Genomic DNA, 19,942 nt, shown 5'->3' with positions numbered 1-19,942 from the left:
ACCTTGCTTGTGTATCCCTGACCCCTCCATTTTGTCTTAGAAAATACATAATATTTTAACTGCAGAATATGATATTCTACTCACTTGAAGTTCTAATTTTTTTTTGTTATCCCACCAGCAAGGAATCTACAGAATGTTGGGTACTGAAATTTCCTTTCTCCACCTAACATTCACCACTGATGTTAAGTATGTACAGAGATTTAAACAAACAAGGAATTTTTTTTTTACATTTAAAGTCATATGTATGAATGCATTTCTTACCTGACTAAGAATACGGCCACTTTTTCTTCCTATTTTCTCCACCAAATCAAAAATTGGAAAATTCCAAGTATTTAGCTGCTCCATAATTGAGTCCAAGTTATCCATGACAAGAGGTTCAGGAGCAAGAATTGGTTTGTCCTGTAATGAAGATAAAAATATTTTAACAACGTGCAGTTTTTCTACAAAGCAATTTGCTCTTTCTGTGGTAAATTCAGTTCAACAATGGAGGTTACCTGAAATAAATGACTTTAGGGTGAATGAGTGATCTTCAAAAACAAAAAATCAAAATGAACAAAACATCGACCCCCAAGGTAAGGAGAAAAGGTCTTAATGCTGTTTCAGACCATGAATTTTACATTATTAAGTGCCTGCCTATTCCTGGTTCATACACGCTATAGAAAAATTAGATGTTTCTTTCATAAATTAACATAACTGCTTTTTAGTCTTCTGTGGAGTTCTTAAATAAAGATTCAAGTACTTCAGAACACGGAAATAGTATGCAAACTTAGCTCTATATTTTTATGTAAATTTTTCTGAGATGAGGATTCCTGGCTTATATTGAACTCTCAAAAGAAACACGAGTGGGGAGGGGGAGTAAATCACCCCTACTCTAATTGGTCCAATTTATATTACTGCTTCAAAATCAGCATTAATCCTGTAGAGTTTCAATTACTACAATTTTCAGGGATTTTAATTTAATTCACGTGATCCATGGTTTCCAAAAAACACACACCGTATATATGAGAAAACATTTTTATAACTGGTCCCAAATGAAGACATTCTTAAGAGTTTATTTACCAAAAAAATAGAAAATAAAAATAATGAGGATAAGGAGATATATAAGTTATTTTATCTGACAATCTCTTTGATTTAAAAGTGTAAATGGTAAATCAGGTAAAAGAAAAATGACAAGAGCAGCAATTGATAATCACATGACAGTCAACTAATTTCTACCATTGCTGCCTCCCCCAAACTAGCCAGACTCAAATGTATGCTTTTATCCTCTTTAAGTGGATCTTTTTAAACACACAAAATACGTCATCATTAGAAGATGTTTTAATGGGTAGCAAGTGTCAATGTAAACCTGGTTTAATTTAACAAGGAAAATAAATATTGGCTCACTTTCTAAATCAAGGAGGTACTAGAGAAGAACCAACAGAAGCCCTACGATAACTAATATATTTCATTTTGATTGCTCGATATTTATAAAATATTATTTCACTGATTGAACTAATTCATTTTCCTATGCATAGTTACCTTTTTAGATTGGATTAGGAAATATCTGCAATCAGTTGTGGAGATGAATACTTCTGTTTTTAATCACTAAATAATAGGACCGTTAAGATACCAGTAAGACTTGGATAGAGAAAAATTACGTTGATACATATAGGGAGGGCTATAATACATGTATAACCCAAGTGACATAGATCTTCAAAACTAATGATTCAGGGATCTATTTCTAAGCCAATTCCTGTCATAGAAACCAATTTCTCAAGTAAATGAATGAGTTAAGTGATGGGGGGGCTACCAGGAATATCATGGCCTCAGGAGTGTAGGTGCTGCAAGCTGATGTCTTCCTTAGAGGCTCGCTGGGGCACTCAGTCTCATCTTCGTTCTGTACAATATCACTACTATCACTGTTGTTATTGGTTTCATAATCAGAGGTAACTTGAGTGGTGTCATCTGCAATTAAAAGAGAACAGCCTATTATGAAACTTGCAAAGGAAAAAGGGGTCCTATTTAAGCAAATATTCCTAAAATGCACATGGTAGATACAGTGTTTATGGAAATACTGCTTTCATGAGCTTACACACCAGGAATGTAGGATTATAGGGTGGGAAAAAGCACACATTTTTTAAACACAGTAAAATAGATGGAGTTATGATCTGTGATTTATAGGACATTCAATAATTCCTCAATAAGAATGCTCAGATCAGTAGTTCTGACCTTTTAAAAATCCTATGACTTTCAAGTTACACTTTTTTTTAATTGAAGTATGGTTGATTTATAATGCTGTGTTCGTTCCTGGTGTACAGCAAAGTGATTTGGTTAGACGTGTAGACATATTCTTTTTCAAATTCTTTTCCATTATGGTTTATTACAGGATATTGAATATAGTTCCCTGTGCTATACAGTAGAACCTTGTTGTTTATCCATCTTATATATAGTAGTTTATATCTGCTAATCTCAAACTCCTAATTTATCCCTCCCCGCTTTGGTAACTTATGGTTCTCCCTTTGGTAACCATAAGTTTGTTTTCTATATCTGTGAGTCTGCTTCTGTTTTGTAAATGACTTCATGTGTATCATATAAAATCCTATGACTTTATAATTTCTTTTTCCTTTATCCATGCCCCAACACATTAAACCACCTAGTAGCTGACTAGAACCTTACCTCTAGAATGGGCACATGGGTGGGAGAAATTGAGTTGACACCCAAGAACAAAGTGGTCTGTAGAACATACCAGCCACAGCATGTGCTAAAGAGCATGGCAGGTGCTATTCAATTCCTAGGGATCTGTGCTTTCTTCCGTCTCTGCCCCTCTCCACGTATCTTCCACTGCCGTCAGCACTAAACTGTGCTAACCAAAGGATCAGTCAGGTAATATCAAGTGTCTGAAGAACATGCTTCTGGGGTAAAGACCTCAGGAAGCTTCTCTTAACTGAATAAAGTGCCTGAATGAAGTTTATGGAGTGCTTGCTATGTGCCAGATACTACGGAAAGCACTTTGTTTGTACTAACACATTGAATCCTCTTAACAATCCTATGAGGCAGGTTTTATTGTGTTACTATTATCCTCACTCTGCAGATAGGAAACTGAGGCACAGAAAGGCTACGTAAATTGCCCAGGAGCATACAGCTGGTAAATTCTGTCACCAGAATTGAACTCATGAAGTCTGACTTGAGTTCCTATACTCCTGATGAAGCCTAGCTTTTTTTTCTCTCCTGTTTATTGCTTTCCATGGCCTACAAAATCTTTGCCTTTCCCTAAATCACAAAGATATCTGCCTGTGTTTTTTCTCAGAAGCTTTATTGCTGTAGCTTTTACAGTTAGGTCTGTGCTCTATCTCAGAATAATGTTTCATATGGTGTGAAGTAGGGAGTGAGATTCATTTTTTTCCAGCCCTACTAGATTGGAAAATTGGATCTTTGTTGAAAGTTCAATGACTGTATAGGTGTGGGTCTAATGTGGGGCTTTCTACTCTATTCCATTTGATTCTATTTGCCAATCCTTATGCCAGCACTACACTTTCTCCATTACTGTGGTTTAAGTCTTGAAGTCAGGAGACATATATCCTCTAACTTTGTTCTCCTTCTTCAAGATTGCTTTGGATAGTCTAGGTTTGTCATATGTCCTCATGTTGCTGGTGAATAATGGCTTTTGTTATGTAGCCTATTCCAATCAGGAGTATTTTGTAGGACATTTCCAAGGACCCATCTTTCTCCCATCTTCCTCATGCAACAGCTTTCTAGGTTAGAATCAGACACAGTCTGAAAGTGTAACTGACAAGTTTCAATCCCAGAATTTGCAGAAAAATGAAGAAGCACACTCAAAGGCCATAGCTCTGCAGGAGACCAAAGGTGATAAGGAAATACTCCCCTTATTCTATCAGCCTCAATGGAGTGAGAGATGAGGGACATAGAGAAGGGAATATTCTCACTTCAGAGAGCCTACAATATCAGATAACTCTACAATATCAGATAACTCTCAGAACACAGAACTCTCTTTTTGATTTTTCCTTGCCTATGTCCCCGGACCTTTGTCCATTGCCACAGCACACCATTCTCGTGGGCAAATAATCAATATTTATTGAGTATCTGCCAAGAAATGCTGGAGCAGATAATTAAGAAACATTCTTAGGTCACTCTATTATCCTAAAGTCTAAAGTTCATGAAAGCCATTTTTTTCTGCCTTGCAAACTTTCAGCAAACTTGGTTTTGTTCGCAAGTCCCTAGGATTGCATCAATAAAAACAAAATAATAATTATTACAGTAATTATGGCAGCAAACACTAACTACTTACAGTGACCCAGATACTATAATAAGTGCTTTATGTGCTTTAGTAATTTAATTCTCACAATAATCCTGTTTGGTAGGTACCGTCTTTATCTCCATTCTACAGATGAAGGAACCGAGACACAGAGATTACAGGTGAGTCAGAAGTTGAATCAAGATATAAACCAGGCTCCAATGCCTATTTTTCTGAACCTCTCTGTAATACTGCCTCAAGGAAAAAGTATGTTTTCTTCCCTAAGTTTACAGTGATCTAAGCAGCGTCATTTCTCAGGGTGTGCAATGGAGATCTCCACAGAGTACCCTAAAATAGATGACCCTCCAATGTCCAAGATAAAATAACATTTCTGTAGAGTTCTATACATTATATAAAATGGGCTCTCATTTCAAAAATATATTCATTTGTGTATAGATGTATAGAAACATTTTGGACAGCTTTGCATCAAAATTTAACCTATGATTAACTCTAGGTAGTAGGATTATGGATGATTTTGATTTCCTTCATTGTCTTTTTAAATTTGTAATCTAAAAAATCAAAAACATAGGTTAACTTTTTGATCAGAAAAAAAAATCAAGTAAAGCAATTTCCACTTTGAGGAACAGAATCCAATAAAGAATTACCGGTTCTGCTGGGTGTCCGAATGGCTGCCCCACTTCTCTCCAGGGGCCCATCAGCAGGAGTCCCTTGGGAATATGGTCTGCCACAGCTGAGAAATAATGGAACAGCTGTAAGTAGGTCCTTTCTTTTCAGAAAATCATAGACACACACCATGTACACATACGTTTAGATATATAATGATAATCAAATATTTCTACATTCTACTTATTCATTTGATGGAAAGAAATCATTTTGTTTTATACATGGATGTTGATATGTAGGATGCTTTTTTGTGTGTGTGGGGGGAGGAGAGAGTGCTGTGTCAATACAAAGGATCAAAAACTCTGTTCAACTCTCATGCTCCTCCATGGTCTAGACCATACCTGAGGTGAAACTACTGGCAATTTTTCTTTTTTACATTATTTAGAGAATCCTGGAATAGTCTGCTACCTATTTACAGTAGTGACTTTGGAGGTGCCGATGTGTATTTGATCAAAATATATCTTTCCCAATGGAATCCCTTTGTGTCTGCTTAAGAGCCTCATTATTAGATTTATTTCTATGGGTTATGAGATTTTATGTCCAAAGAGCCCTTTAAGAATAGATTGCATACATGAAAATAGAATAATGGTAGATTAATTTTATTTTTGCCACAAAATAAAAATTATTTTTTTCAGATTGATCAGTTGCCCTGTTAAGGCTCTAAGGAAATGAATAAAGTAGACGTACATTTTGATGAAGAGTGGATGTAAAACTGACCACAAAGGTTGCTAGTTGAGAAAAACAGGCCAAGGGAGTGCCCTGTGGGTCATGGAGAAATATGAAGGTACTAGAGAAGTGGGCAGGGTTCTTTAACAGAGGAGGCTGGAGGTTGTAGGATACTTTTGCTTTCTCAACAGTTTTGACTGTTTAATAAATTACGAAGTAACCCCACGAATGGCCTGGCAAGTTTCCTCTCTCACTTATCTTATTTAGAGACTTTATGATTAGATTTTAGTTCTGTTTTTCGCTTCTGGGTTCTTTCGTTCTGCCTAATATTAGAAAGGGTCTCAGAGAGTTTTTGTTTATTTGTTATTCAGCTACAGGTTACTCACTGTAAAAGGAAAAGAGAAGAGTGATATATTATAATGTAATATATTTAATACCTCATCACCTTTTCCCCCTGAATTGTGTTTATATGTGTAGTAGAGATAAGCATTAACCGGTTTGAGCATTTTCATCCAAAGCAAATTTATTTTTCAAGCCTTGAATGTAAGCAGAAAGCATCACACACAAAATATTTCTAATTATGAAATCCTATCAGCCTGATTCAGGGACTCAAAAGAAAATGACAGAACCCAAGGAAAAAGCCCATAGTTGTAAATGATGGGCTTACATGTTCGGATGAAACTTGGTAAAAGTAGAGTTTATCAGTTTGAAGACTTTTCTTTGCAAGATAATACTTAAAAGGAACGTTTAAATGAGTAGTTCAAATAGACTACCTCTTTTGCCAAAAAACCAGCTTGTTGCATAGACATTACAGCGGCCAAGAGACTGGGATTCAACGCCAAATCCTTCAAGTTCAGCGGGGGAAACCACAATAATTAGTCATGTGTTTCTGGAGCTCTCTGTGCCTACATGGGTGGCTGCCTTGGCAATAATAAAACATGGTTTGAATTATAGATTTATAAAAGCCCAAACAAACAAAACGCACACTACTGGATTTATAAACATTACTGAACAAGTAGACAGTGAAATTCCCTTGTTTTTCTCCAAAACCTCTTTTATAAAAACCCCATTACATTCTTTCTGCTAAGAATACAAAAAAAAAATAGACTGTGGTGAGAAAAGCTAAGTGAGTGGTACATCTTTTCTGAACCTCTCTGTTCTTTTTTTAGGCGATTTATTTCTCACAAGTCTGGAGCTCACAGCGGGAGCGTCTCCCTAGAAACAAAGTGCTGGAAGCAGATGTCCTTGATGCTGGTGACTCCCCTGGGCGTCATCTGGGCTCGGGATGCACACCACAAAAAAAAAGTGTTTCTTGAGGGTGTTCCACCAAACACTAGCTCTGGGGGCAATTATTGGGTGTTAACCTAAAGAAATTGGTTCTGTGGTCAAACAGAGTCAGAAATCACCAGGTGAAACAAAACTCAAGAGGTTTTCCTTTTGCAGGACTTCTCAGAGCTTTAAATAAAGTGAGGTGTGTTGTGAATCACTAAGAGGAAACTATGACAGGCCTGTTTTACCACAGAGCATACTTTTTGGTGGGGAATAAAAGATGGGATTAACATCCCACAGAAATTATTTTATTAAAAATGCTGTTATACAGAAGGCAGCAGAATAACTTTTGGATGGTGGAATAACTTTTCACTCTGGTCCTGGCCAAACAAACAAACACAAACGATTATCCCTTTGAAACTATTTGTAAAGAGAAAGGAAGGAAAAATAAAGATTATAAAAAGAAATAATCATTTAACAGAGAATTTCTGAACAAAGGATCAGAGAATGAAATTTGTGAGGCTTAAATCTGAATTCACTGATGAAGCCTGGGTCTGTGACCCAACATTTGATATTAGAAGACTAACATGTAACTAATTTATTCAAACAGTTACCCTCATTAACCTTAGGGGGAAAAATACCATTTTATTCAAGGCACTCTCACGATTATAACTTAGTTTTAAAACACTCAACTCTTTTCTACTTAAAAAAAGATTGTAATGCTTTAAGATCAGTTATTCAAGATATAGCTATTACTGAAGAACAATAATATGTTAATCAGTAAGAGGAGGTATTTCTTTTTTAGTGACCATGTGGGCAAAATAGTCTTATCACGCTAGGCCCTTTTTTCTTATCCCCTGTAATAGACAACACTCTGTCATTCGGTTTCAATAGGACAGAGCAGCACAAGCAATTGCTTCACTGTATTCAGAGATCCATTTGGGTCCAGCCATAACGTGCCATGTGTTATCTGCATATTCTTAAAGTGTTAAAAAGGGAATTGCAAACTTAAGATAAAAAGAAGCACCTTTAAAATCAATATAAAATCCTCCCTGGAGAACAAGTAAAAAATATCCCAACAAAATATCAAATTATACCAAATGACTTGATATGAGTTTTGAATTATATGTTTTATGCATCCTCCATCAGCAAACAGACAAAATACACAACTTATTATTTTGTATCCTCTCCAAAGATTAACTGTTTGGACTATACGGACTCTCAAATTTCTGTTAATGGAAAAGCACTGAAAAATTAAGTTTCTATGCCAGCCTGTTCAACACAAATCACATTATTTGTACTTTCTTGTCAACTACTTTGGGCAACCTACATAGAGGTGCGTGGACTGGTGGTGACTGTTCCTAAGAGGAAAACCAGTATTAGTTTTATTATTAGTTAAACTCCAGCTAACGATATGAATTCCTTACCTGCTACATATAACAGGTGGAGTCAGGATCTGAGGAGAAAGGTCAGGGGCACTCTGAGTGTAAGTTACGACCCTGTGAGAACTTAGGCCTTGTTTGGCAGTTGCATCGGCAGATTCTGGAAACTGCACTGCAGAAATTTTGCTGACTGGGCTGCTGGCAGGGGTCCCATGGAGAGGTGAGGAAGAGGGTGAGGAAAGAGGTGAAATTTTCACTAGGGAACCTAAGAAAGAAAGAGAGTTATTAAGTCCTAAATAAATGTCTTTGAAAGGCAAAATTGCAACTCTTTTTTTTTTTTAACATCTTTATTGGAGTATAATTGCTTTACAATGTTGCATTAGTTTCTGCTGTATAACAAAGTGAATCAGCTATACATATACATATATCCTCATATCTCCTCCCTCTTGCGTCTCCCTCCCTCCCACCCCTCTAGGTCATCACAAAGCACCGAGCTGATCTCCCTGTGCTATACGGCTGCTTCCCACTAGCTATCTATTTTACATTTGGTAGTGTATATATGTCCATGCCACTCTCTCACTTCGCCCCAGCTTACCCTTCCCCCTCCCCATGTCCTCAAGTCCATTCTCTACGTCTGCGTCTTTATACCTGTCCTGCCCCTAGGTTCCTCAGCACCACTTGTTTCTTGTTTTCTGGCATTTTTTAGATTCCATATATATGCGTTAGCATACAGTATTTGTTTTTCTTTTTCTCACTTACTTCACTCTGAAAGACAGACTCTAGGTCCATCCACCTCACTACAAATAACTCAATTTCGTTTCTTTTTATGGCTGAGTAATATTCCACTGTATATATGTGCCACATCTTCTTTATCCATTCATCTGTCGATGGACACTAAGGTTGCTTCCATGTCCTGGCTACTATAAACAGAGCTGCAATGAACACTGTGGTACGTGACTCTTTCTGAATTATGGTTTTCTCAGGGTATACGCCCAGTAGTGAGATTGCTGGGTTATATGATAGTTCTATTTTTAGTTTTTTAAGGAAACTCCATACTGTTCTCCATAGTGGCTGTATCAATTTACATTCCCACCAACAGTGCAAGAGGCTTCCCTTTTCTCCACACCCACTCCAGCATTTATTGTTTGTAGATTTTTTGATGATGGCCTTTCTGACTGGTGAGCGGTGATACCTCATTGTAGTTTTGATTTGCATTTATCTAAAGATTAGTGATGTTGAGCATCCTTCCATGCGTTTGTTAGCAATCTGTATCTCTGGAGAAATGTCTGTTTAGGTCTTCTGCCCATTTTTGGATTGGGTTGTTTTTTTGATATTGAGCTTCATGAGCTGCTTGTAAATTTTGGAAATTAATCCTTTGTCAGTTTCTTCCTTTGCAAATATTTTCTCCCATTCTGAGGGTTGTCTTTTTGTCTTGTTTATGGCTTCCCTTGCCGTGCAAAAGCTTTTAAGTTTCAGTAGGTTCCATTTGTTTATTTTTGTTTTTATTTCCATTTCTCTAGGAGGTGGGTCAAAAAGGATCTTGCTATGATTTATGTGATAGAGTGTTCTGCCTATGTTTTCCTCTAAGAATTTTATAGTGTGTGGCCTTACATTTAGGTCTTTAATCCATTTTCAGTTTATTTTTGTGTATGGTGTTAGGGAGTGTTCTAATTTCATTCTTTTCCATGTAGCTGTCCAGGTTTCCCAGCACCACTTATTGAAGAGGCTGTCTTTCTCCACTGTATATGCTTGCCTCCTTTATCAAAGATAAGGTGACCATATGTGCATGGGTTTATCTCTGGGCTTTCTATCCTGTTCCATTGATCTATACTTCTCTTTTTGTGCCAGTACCATATTGTCTTGATTACTGTAGCTTTTTTTATAGTCTGAAGTCATGGAGCCTGATTCCTCCAGCTCCGTTTTTCTTTCTCAAGATCGCTTTGGCTATTCGGGATCTTTTGTGTTTCCATACAAATTGTGAAATTTTTTGTTCTAGTTCTGTGAAAAATGCCATTGGTAGTTTGATAGGGATTGTATTGAATCTGTAGATTGCTTTGGGTAGTATAGTCATTTTCACAATGTTGATTCTTCCAATCTAAGAACATGGTAAATCTCTCCATCTGTTTGTATCATCTTTAATTTATTTCATCAGTATCTTAGAGTTTTCTGCATACAGGTCTTTTGTCTCCTTAGGTAGGTTTATTGCTAGGTATTTTATTCTTTTTGTTGCAATGGTAAATGGGAGTGTTTCCTTAATTTCTCTTTCAGATTTTTCATCATTAGTGTATAGGAATGCAAGAGATTTCTGTGCATTAATTTTGTATCCTGCAACTTTACCAAATTCATTGATTAGCTCTAGTAGTTTTCTGGTAGTGTCATTAGGATTCTCTATGTATAGTATCATGTCATCTGCAAACAGTGACAGCTTTACTTTTTATTTTCTGATTTTCTGATTTTATTTTCTGATTTCTTTTTCTTCTCTGATTGCTGTGGCCTAAACTTCCAAAACTATGTTGAATAATAGTGGTGAGAGTGGACAACCTTGTCTTGTTCCTGATCTTAGGGGAAATGGTTTCAGATTTTCACCATTGAGAACGATGTTGGCTGTGTGTTTGTCATATATGGCCTTTATTATGTTGAGGAAAGTTCCCTCTATGCCTACTTTCTGGAGGGCTTTTATCATAAATGGGTGTTGAATTTTGTCAAATGCTTTTTCTGCATCTATTGAGATGATCATATGGTTTTTCTCCTTCAATTTGTTAACATCCTTTATCACATTGATTGATTTGTGTATATTGAAGAATCCTTGCATTCCTGGGATAAACCCCACTTGATCATAGTGTATGATCCTTTTAATTTGCTGTTGGATTTTGTTTACTAGTGTTCTTGTTGAGGATTTTTGCATCTATGTTCACCAGTGATATTGGCCTGTAGTTTTTTCTTTGTGACATCTTTGTCTGGTTTTGGTATCAGGGTGATGGTGGCCTCGTTGAATGAGTTTGGGAGCGTTCCTCCCTCTGCTATATTTTGGAAGAGTTTGAGAAGGATAGGTGTCAGCTCTTCTCTAAATGTTTGATAGAATTCGCCTGTGAAGCCATCTGGTTCTGGGCTTTTGTTTGTTGGAAGATTTTTAATCACAGTCTCAATTTCAGTACTTGTGATTGGTCTGTTTATATCTTCTATTTCTTCCTGGTTTAGTCTCGGAAGGTTGTGCTTTTCTAAGAATTTGTCCATTTCTTCCGGTTTGTACATTTTATTGGCATACAGTTGCTTGTAGTAATGTCTCATGATCATTGGTATTCCTGCAGTGTCAGTTGTTACTTCTCCTTTTTCATTTCTAATTCTGTTGATTTGAGTCTTCTCTCTTTTTTTCTTGATGAGTGTGGCTAATGGTTTATCATTTTTGTTTATCTTCTCAAAGAACCAGCTTTTAGTTTTATTGATCTTTGCTATCATTTCCTTCATTTCTTTTTCACTTATTTCTGATCTGATATTTATGATTTCTTTCCTTCTGTTAACTTTGGGGTTTTTTTGTTCTTCTTTCTCTAATTGCTTTAGGTGTAAGGTTAGGTTGTTTACTTGAGATGTTTCTTGTTTCTTGAGGTAGGAGTGTATTGCTATAAACTTCCCTCTTAGAACTGCTTTTGCTGCATCCCATAGGTTTTGGGTTGTCGTGTTTTCATTGTCATTTGTTTCTAGGTATTTTTTGATTTCCCCTTTGATTTCTTCACGGATCTCTTGGTTATTTAGTAGTGTATTGTTTAGCCTCCATGTGTTTGTATTTTGTACAGATTTTTTCCTGTAATTGATATCTAGTCTCATAGCGTTGTGGTTGGAAAAGATACTTGATACGATTTCAATTTTCTTAAATTTACCAAGGCTTGATTTGTGACCCAAGATATGATCTATCCTGGAGAATGTTCCATGAGCACTTGAGAAGAAAGTGTATTCTATTGTTTTTGGATGGAATGTCTTATAAATATCAATTAAGTCTATCTTGTTTAATGTATCATTTAAAGCTTATGTTTCCTTACTTATTTTCATTCTGGATGATCTGTCCATTGGTGAAAGTGGGGTGTTAAAGTCCCCTACTATGATTGTGTTACTGTCGATTTCCCCTTTTATGACTGTTAGTATTTGCCTTATGTATTGAGGTGCTCCTATGCTGGGTACATAAATATTTACAATCGTTACATCTTCTTCTTGGATTGATCCCTTGATCATTATGTAGTGTCGTTGTTTGTCTCTTGTAATAGTCTTTATTTTAAAGTCTATTTTGTCTGATATGAGAATTGCTACTCCAGCTTTCTTTTGATTTCCATTTGCATGGAATATCTCTTTCCATTCCCTCACCTTCAGTCTGTATGTGTCCCTAGGTCTGAAGTGGGTTTCTTGTAGACAGCATATATATGGGTCTTGTTTTTGTATCTATTCAGCCGGTCTATGTCTTCTGGTTGGAGCATTTAATCCAATTACATTTAAGGTAGTTATCCATACGTATGTTCCTATTCCCATTTTCTTAATTGTTTTGGGTTTATTATTGTAGGTCTTTTTGTTCTCTTGTGTTTTCTGCCTAGAGAAGTTCCTTTAGCATTTGTTGTAAAGCTGGTTTTGTGGTGCTGAATTCTCTTAGCTTTTGCTTGTCTGTAAAGGTTTTAATTTCTCCGTCAAATCTGAATGAGATCCTTGCTGTGTAGAGTAATCTTGGTTATAGGTTTTTCCCTTTCATCAGTTTAAATATGTCCTGTCACTCCCTTCTGGTTTGCAGAGTTTCTGCTGAAAGATCAGCTGTTAACCTTATGGAGATTCCCTTGTATGTTATTTGTTGTTTTTCCCTTGCTGCTTTTAATATTTTTTCTTTGTATTTAATTTTTGATAGTTTGATTAATATGTGTGTTTGCATGTTTCTCCTTGGATTTTTCCTGTATGGGACTCTGCACTTCCTGGACTTGATTATTTCCTTTCCCACATTAGGGAAGTTTTCAACTATAATCTTTTCAGATATTTTATCAGTCTCTTTCTTTTTCTCTTTTTCTTCTGGGACCCCTATAATTCGACTGTTGGTGCATTTAATGTTGTCCCAGAGGTCTCTGAGACTGTCCTCAATTCTTTTCATTCTTTTTCTTTATTCTGCTCTGCAATAGTTATTTCCACTATTTTATCTTCCAGGTCACTTATCTGTTATTCTGCCTCAGTTACTCTGCTGTTGATTCCTTCTAGAGGATTTTTAATTTCATTTATTGTGTTGTTCATCATTGTTTGCTCTTCAGTTCTTCTAGGTCCTTGTTAAACGTTTCTTGTATTTTCTCCATTCTATTTCCACGATTTTGGATCATCTTTACTGTCATTATTCTGAATCCTTTTTCAGGTAGACTGCCTATTTCCTCTTCATTTGTTAGGTCTGGTGGGTTTTTACTTTGCTCCTCCATCTGCTGTGTGTTTTGCTGTCTTTTCATTTTGCTTAACTTACTGTGTTTGGGGTCTCCTTTTAGCAGGCTGCATGTTCGTAATTCCCATTGTTTTTGGTGTCTGCCCCCAGTGGCTAAGGTTGGTTCAGTGGGTTGCGTAGGCTTCCTAGTGGAGCAGACTGGTGCCTGTGTTCTGTTGGATGAGGCTGGATCTTGTCTTTCTGGTGTGCCGGACCACATCTGGTGGTGTGTTTTGGGGTGTCTGTGACCTGATTATGATTTTAGACAGCCTCTCTGCTAATGAGTGGGGCTGTATTCCTGTCTTGCTAGCTGTTTGGCATAGGGTGTCCAGCACTGTAGCTTGCTGGTCGTTAAGTGGAGATCTCTGGGAGAGCTTATGCCGTTTGATATTACGTGGAGCCGGGCAGTCTCTGGTGGACCAATGTCCTGAACTCGGCTCTCCCACCTCAGAGGCACAGGTCTGACACCCAGCTGGAGCACCAAGACCCTTTCAGCCACATGCCTCAGAAGAAAAGGTAGAAAAAAAGAAAGAACAAAATAAAATAAATTTATTTTTAAAAATTTAAAAAATTATTAAAAAGAAAAAAAAAGAAAAAAAGAAAGAAAGAAAGAAAGAAAAGAGCAACCAAACCAAAAAAGAAATCCACTAATGATAACAAGTGCTAAAAACTATACTAAAAAAAAAAAGAAAGAAAAAACAAAAAAAAGAATGGACAGACAGAACCCCAGGACAAATGGTAAAAGCAAAGGTATACAGACAAAGTCACACCAAGAAGCATACACATACACACTCATAAAAAGAGAAAATGTAAATATATATATATATATATAAAATAAAAAACCGAAGAGAGCAACCAAATCAATAAACAAATCTACCATTGATAATAAGCTCTAAATACTAAACTAAGATAAACATAAAACCAGAAACAAGTTAGATGCAGAAAGCAAACCCCAAGTCTACAGTTGCTCCACTGCCTCAATTTTGGGTTGATTCGTTGTCTATTCAGGTATTCCACAGATGCAGGGTTCCTCAAGTTGCTAGTGGGGATTTAATCCACTGCTCCTGAGGCTGCTGGGAGAGATTTCCCTTTCTCTTCTTTGTTTGCACAGCTCCTGGGGTTCAGCTTTGGATTTGGCCCTGCCTCTGTGTGTAGGTCACCTGAGGGCGTCTGTTCTTCGCTCAGACAGGACGGGGTTAAAGAAGCAGCTGATTCGGGGGCTCTGGCTCACTCAGGCCGGGGGGGTGGGAGGGGTACGGAACGCAGGGCAAGCCTGCGGCAGCAGACACCAGCATGACGTTGCAACAGCGTGAGGCGCGCCCAAAATTGCAACTCTTAAGCTTCACCTTGGACTCCTTTTAACTCAGTAAGGACCAGGAGAGTACTCAGGCCACTGGGCCAACCTCCTGTGTGTGCCACCATCTGCAGACAGGATGCACAGTGGGGGCATCTCCACAGCATGAAATACGAGGAATGAATCATCATGAAAAATCAGTGGCAATGTTGGCAAGTTCAGTTAAAGCCTTGGTGTCCTGGAGTAACTTCAAGACAGAAGGATATTATTATTATTATTATTATTTTTAATTTTTAGGGCTTCCCTGGTGATGCAGTGGTTAAGAATCTGCCTGCCAATGCAGGGGACATGGGTTTGATCCCTGGCCCAGGAAGATCTCACATGCCGTGGAACAACTAAGTCCGTGCACCACAACTACTGAGCCTGAGCTCTAGAGCCCGAGAACCACAACTACTGAGCCCGCATGCCTAGAGCCCATGCTCCACAACAAAAGAAGCCACAACAGTGAGAAGCCCGTGCACCACAACGAAGAGTAGCCCCCACTCGCCGCAACTAGAGAAGCCCATCTGCATCAACGAAGACCCAACATAGCCAAAAATAAAAACAAATAAATATTTATTGGCATATAGTTGATTTACGATGCTGTGTTAATTTCAGGTGTACAGTAAAGTGAATCAGTTATATATATACATATATCCACTCTTTTTCTTTTTTTAGATTCTTTTCCCATATAGGCCATTACAGAGTATTGCGTTCCCTGTGCTAAACAGCAGGTTATTATTAATCTACTTTATGTATAGTAGTGTGTATATATCAGTCCCAATCTACCAATTTATCCCTCCCCCACTCACCCCGGTAACCATAAGTTTGTTTTCTACATCTGTGACTCTACTTCTGTTTTGTAAATAAGTTCATTTGTACCCTTTTATTTAAGATTCCACATATAAGTGATATGATATGATATTTGTCTTCTGCAGAAGGATATTATTTTCTCCTCCCATTTTTGTTTCTTCTTGGCATTCTGACCTGATGATATCAATAGTTAACAATTTCTCATGTGTTTGCCCTCTCTTGGGTTGTGAGGTTTTTAGCAGCAATAGGATCTGCCACTGTTTTCAACATTAATGTATCTGGAGCAGAGGTTTTTAGCAGGCATTGGTTACTTAAAATATGTCAAGGAAGAAGATACATTTTTGAGAGGGAACTGGCTTTAATAACCATCCACGTTTTCAGTGAAACTACTTTTTGTGCGTCAAACAGTACTTTGATCAGCATCGTTTCTGAAGGAAACATTTAAAAATGGAATATGATCCATTTCAGATCAAACAAGAGGCCTCAAGCTCAAATTATAAGTGTGGATATTTTTGCCAAACTGTGTTTACTCTTGATTGTGAAAATTTTACAAAACGCTGGCTTTGATTTCCAAGTGCTGAGGTTTGAGGACGGGATGCTGTCTTTTGAAGTTACTCTCTCCAAACACAGAGAAGGCAGCCTGCACTAAAACTGAAGAAAAGAGAGAAAACACTTCTGAACAACTACCTGCTTACTAATTTTCATGATTGCCTGGCTGAACAATCTACTGTAAAGCAAATGAAATGAAATCATTAAAAGTCATTTTCCTGTTGCTCACCACTCCAGGGAAATGTACAGCCAGAAACATTCACATCATTGAATAATATGTGTGATGGCCTGGCAGCTGGCCTACTTTGCTTCCAGTGCCCAGTTCTCGCAAAAGTTTTATTTGGGGGGCGTCCCTGGTGGCGCAGTGGTTGAGAATCTGCCTGCCAATGCAGGAGACATGGGTTCGAGCCCTGGTCTGGGAAGATCCCACATGCCGCGGAGCAACTAGGTCTGTGAGCCACAATTACTGAGCCTGCGTGTCTGGAGCCTGTGCTCCGCAACAAGAGAGGCCGCGACAGTGAGAGGCCCACGCACCGCGATGAAGAGTGGCCCCCACTTGCCGTAACTAGAGAAAAGCCCTCGCACAGAAACGAAGACCCAACACAGCCATAAATTTAAAAAAAATAGAGAAATAAATAAAAATTAAAAAAAAAAAAGTTTTGTCACACCCAGAGGTTTTCTGGTCCACTGATGGACCAGGCTTGTTGATGGACTTTTGTAATGTTTAAGTTTCTTGTTGGCACTGTTATTTCTTGTTTTGTTTGCTTTAAAAGATGAGAAATTGTACTCTTCCTTTGATTAAATGTGGAGGCCAACTACCCTTCCTAGTCCTTTTCTCAATATTTCTATTGATTTCTGATCAACAGATCAATCCCCTGCCTTATACTTAACAAATGAAACCACTTAGACTCAGGAAGATTAACCTTCCCAGGGTCACAGTGAGAGTAAATAGGAGAATATGGAGTGAGCCCAGCTATTCTTGGTAAACTGTGCTTTATGAGCCCATTATTCTATCAGAAACTGCCCAAGGAGGGAGAAAAATTCATTACCTATAAGGCTGCCTTTGTTTTGCTCTTTACAATGACATGCCTTATGGTTTTTGTTTTTATTTCTATTTCTATTGAAAAGATTTAGCTATTTTACCAAAGACACCGATGAACCTTCTCATTACATAATTTCCTGAGCCAAAAGAATATTAAGTTCATTGGATTTTTAACTCAGAGTTTCCCACCCAATCTATAATTGTGTGCAGCAAGTACACAAGTTACAGGTGTGCTGTGAAGTACTAATGGCTGTAAATTTTTTAAAAAAGAAAGATCTTATTTGGATGCTCCAGAATAAATTTAATTTTTAATATTATCTCTAACATTCTATAATTAGATTTTCTTATTATAATTTTATAAAATAAATACAATTTTTCACCAAGCTCTAAATCCCTTTCCATTTCTCCACTGCTATATAACATTATCATATTCACACATATTATTCCACATATATATGTGCTCTCATGTAAGAAAGGATGGAAAGGGCTAGTTTATTTATTTTTAAAAAATTATTTATTTATGTATGTATCTATGTCTGCACCGAGTGGCATGCGGGATCTTAGTTCCACGACCAGGGATTGAACGTGTGCCCTGTGCAGTAGAAGCACAGAGTCCTAACCATTGGACCACCAGGGAATTCCCAGGGCTAGTTTAATTTAGACTATTTATTAAATTAAGGCCGACTGAGTCTCCAGATAATCTTAGACAAGCAGCTTAACCATTAAGGAGCTGGATGCTGGTACAATGTGGTTTAAAGGACATCAAGGTATTTGCACAGAGTATCTCAATGATTTGTTCATTTAACAAATATGGATTGTGTGCCCGATTCCAGGGAGTAAAGGATGTGGTAGTGAATGAAATAAAATCCCCTGCTCTTATGGAGCTTTCAGGGGAGACAGAAACTAGAAAAAGAAGAAAAGGAGAAGGAGGAAGAAGAAGGAAAAGAGAGGAGGAGAAAGAAAAAGTGGGGGAGTTCCAAGCAATATAAAGAAAAAATAATGCAGAGGGTAGAGGACAGAGAAGGACAGAATGCACTAAGGGTAAAATCTGAACGCTTGATGAAATAAGGAAGACATTTAGACAAGTAACGGGGAAAGCATGTTCCAGAAAGAGGGACCTACCTGGGGGGTGTCAGAGGATCAGTCAGGAGGTCAATGTGACTGCAGCTTAGCAACGAGGAAGTAGAGGGGCAGGGAACGTGGTCAGAGAGGTTGCTGGCAAGGCTGTGTGGGGCGCCCAGGTCAAGGCTAGGTTTTCATTGCTGCGTCTGAGACTCCTGACAGGCATTGCTTTAGGCAATTCCTTAATTATTCTGATAACTAATTGTGAGTTTGGAGATAGTTTTCTACCACTTTTTAAGAGTAGTTGAAAGCACGTGGGAACACCATCCATTTCTGTCTTGACACAATGTATTTTCTGAAGGTAATTTATGAGAGGAGTGATTTTCTTCATTGCTAATTTTTAATAGCTGCCAGCTGATCCTCTCAGAGATGTGCAAATCACTCTTAAAACACAAATTTAAAAATCCACTGATGATTAGAGTTCCTGGAACTCATGGATTAACTAAACTTAAACAAATAAGCAGAACTTCAGACTCCAGACTTACTGCCTGGGATGAAATTTAAAATAAACCTTGTAACAGAGGAAAAGCGCTTTGCTTTTGCAGTGCTGTTAGGCTACATATTTTGAACGCTCCTAACAAGCAGGGGTCTTGGCAACACCATGAAGAGCGGGGGTATTTTTATTCTGTAGGTGAGAAGATAAAGGTATAAACATATAAATTTCTTTTTTCTCAAGCCAAACTATTTCTCACAGTGTGCCTTATCATGGTTTACTTAAAGTTTTAAAAAACAGAAAGGGTTAGGAATGCCGTAGGAAATGGCCATATATTTACATATATTAGTCTTCAAATAGATGGAAAGGTATAAGTGCAGATAATAACCAAATACTCTTTCTAGAAAGGAGAGACTGCAAATAAAATTATTTCACAGGAAGAGCATATTCTTGTAAGTCTTCAAAAACAATTATTCTCTAAGATTTTTTAAAGTGTAATCATGTCTAAAGTTAGAGAGATGAAGTTTATGACCTTTGAAGTTTCACCCAACCTTCTGTTACACACACACATCTATACATTCATACACACACACACACACACACACACACACACACACACACGTGAAGGACCTCTGATGAATACTCATGCTCTCAAACATATTTATCTTCATTTTCTATTTGAATAATTTTAAGAGACTCCAGGAAAAAGACACAGCACATGAAATACAAACTTTTGGATGGTTCAGACCACCCTAATGTGAAATACTTAAAATTAAAACATTTAAAAATTAAAAATATGACTTTAAAAAGTTCTAAAGTACCAACTCCTTTGAGTAATTGCGTGTTTAATTCCTTGCTCCTGAGAACAGGAGAAAATGTGTATCAAGACACAAGGAACGTTGGGCAATCAAAAGGAGATGATAAATAATACTGGAGGGAAATGATTTAAGTGAATCCATCTGTCTGTGTTGTAAAACTCAGTTTTAGTTG

The 19,942-nt window shown here is 37.4% G+C and overlaps 1 protein-coding gene across 1 annotated transcript in view; it reads right to left on the bottom strand.

Annotated features, from left to right (window-relative positions):
* Window positions 1–19,942, bottom strand: part of PDE3A (phosphodiesterase 3A) — a 309,909-nt gene that overhangs the window by 28,017 nt on the left and 261,950 nt on the right. Inside the window, exons 6-9 of the mRNA XM_082351934.1 lie at window positions 8,278–8,497; window positions 4,897–4,982; window positions 1,790–1,944; window positions 262–399 (exon numbers count right to left, since the gene is read on the bottom strand). Coding sequence (XP_082208060.1) covers window positions 262–399; window positions 1,790–1,944; window positions 4,897–4,982; window positions 8,278–8,497 — 599 coding nt within the window. The remainder of the gene's footprint in view (window positions 1–261; window positions 400–1,789; window positions 1,945–4,896; window positions 4,983–8,277; window positions 8,498–19,942) is intronic.

The sequence above is a fragment of the Balaenoptera borealis genome (genome assembly GCF_965194805.1).
Source record: "Balaenoptera borealis genome assembly, chromosome: 13".
NCBI lineage: Eukaryota > Metazoa > Chordata > Mammalia > Artiodactyla > Balaenopteridae > Balaenoptera > Balaenoptera borealis.
Note: the sequence above shows the minus strand (reverse complement) of the source record. Positions and strands in the feature narration are given on the sequence as shown.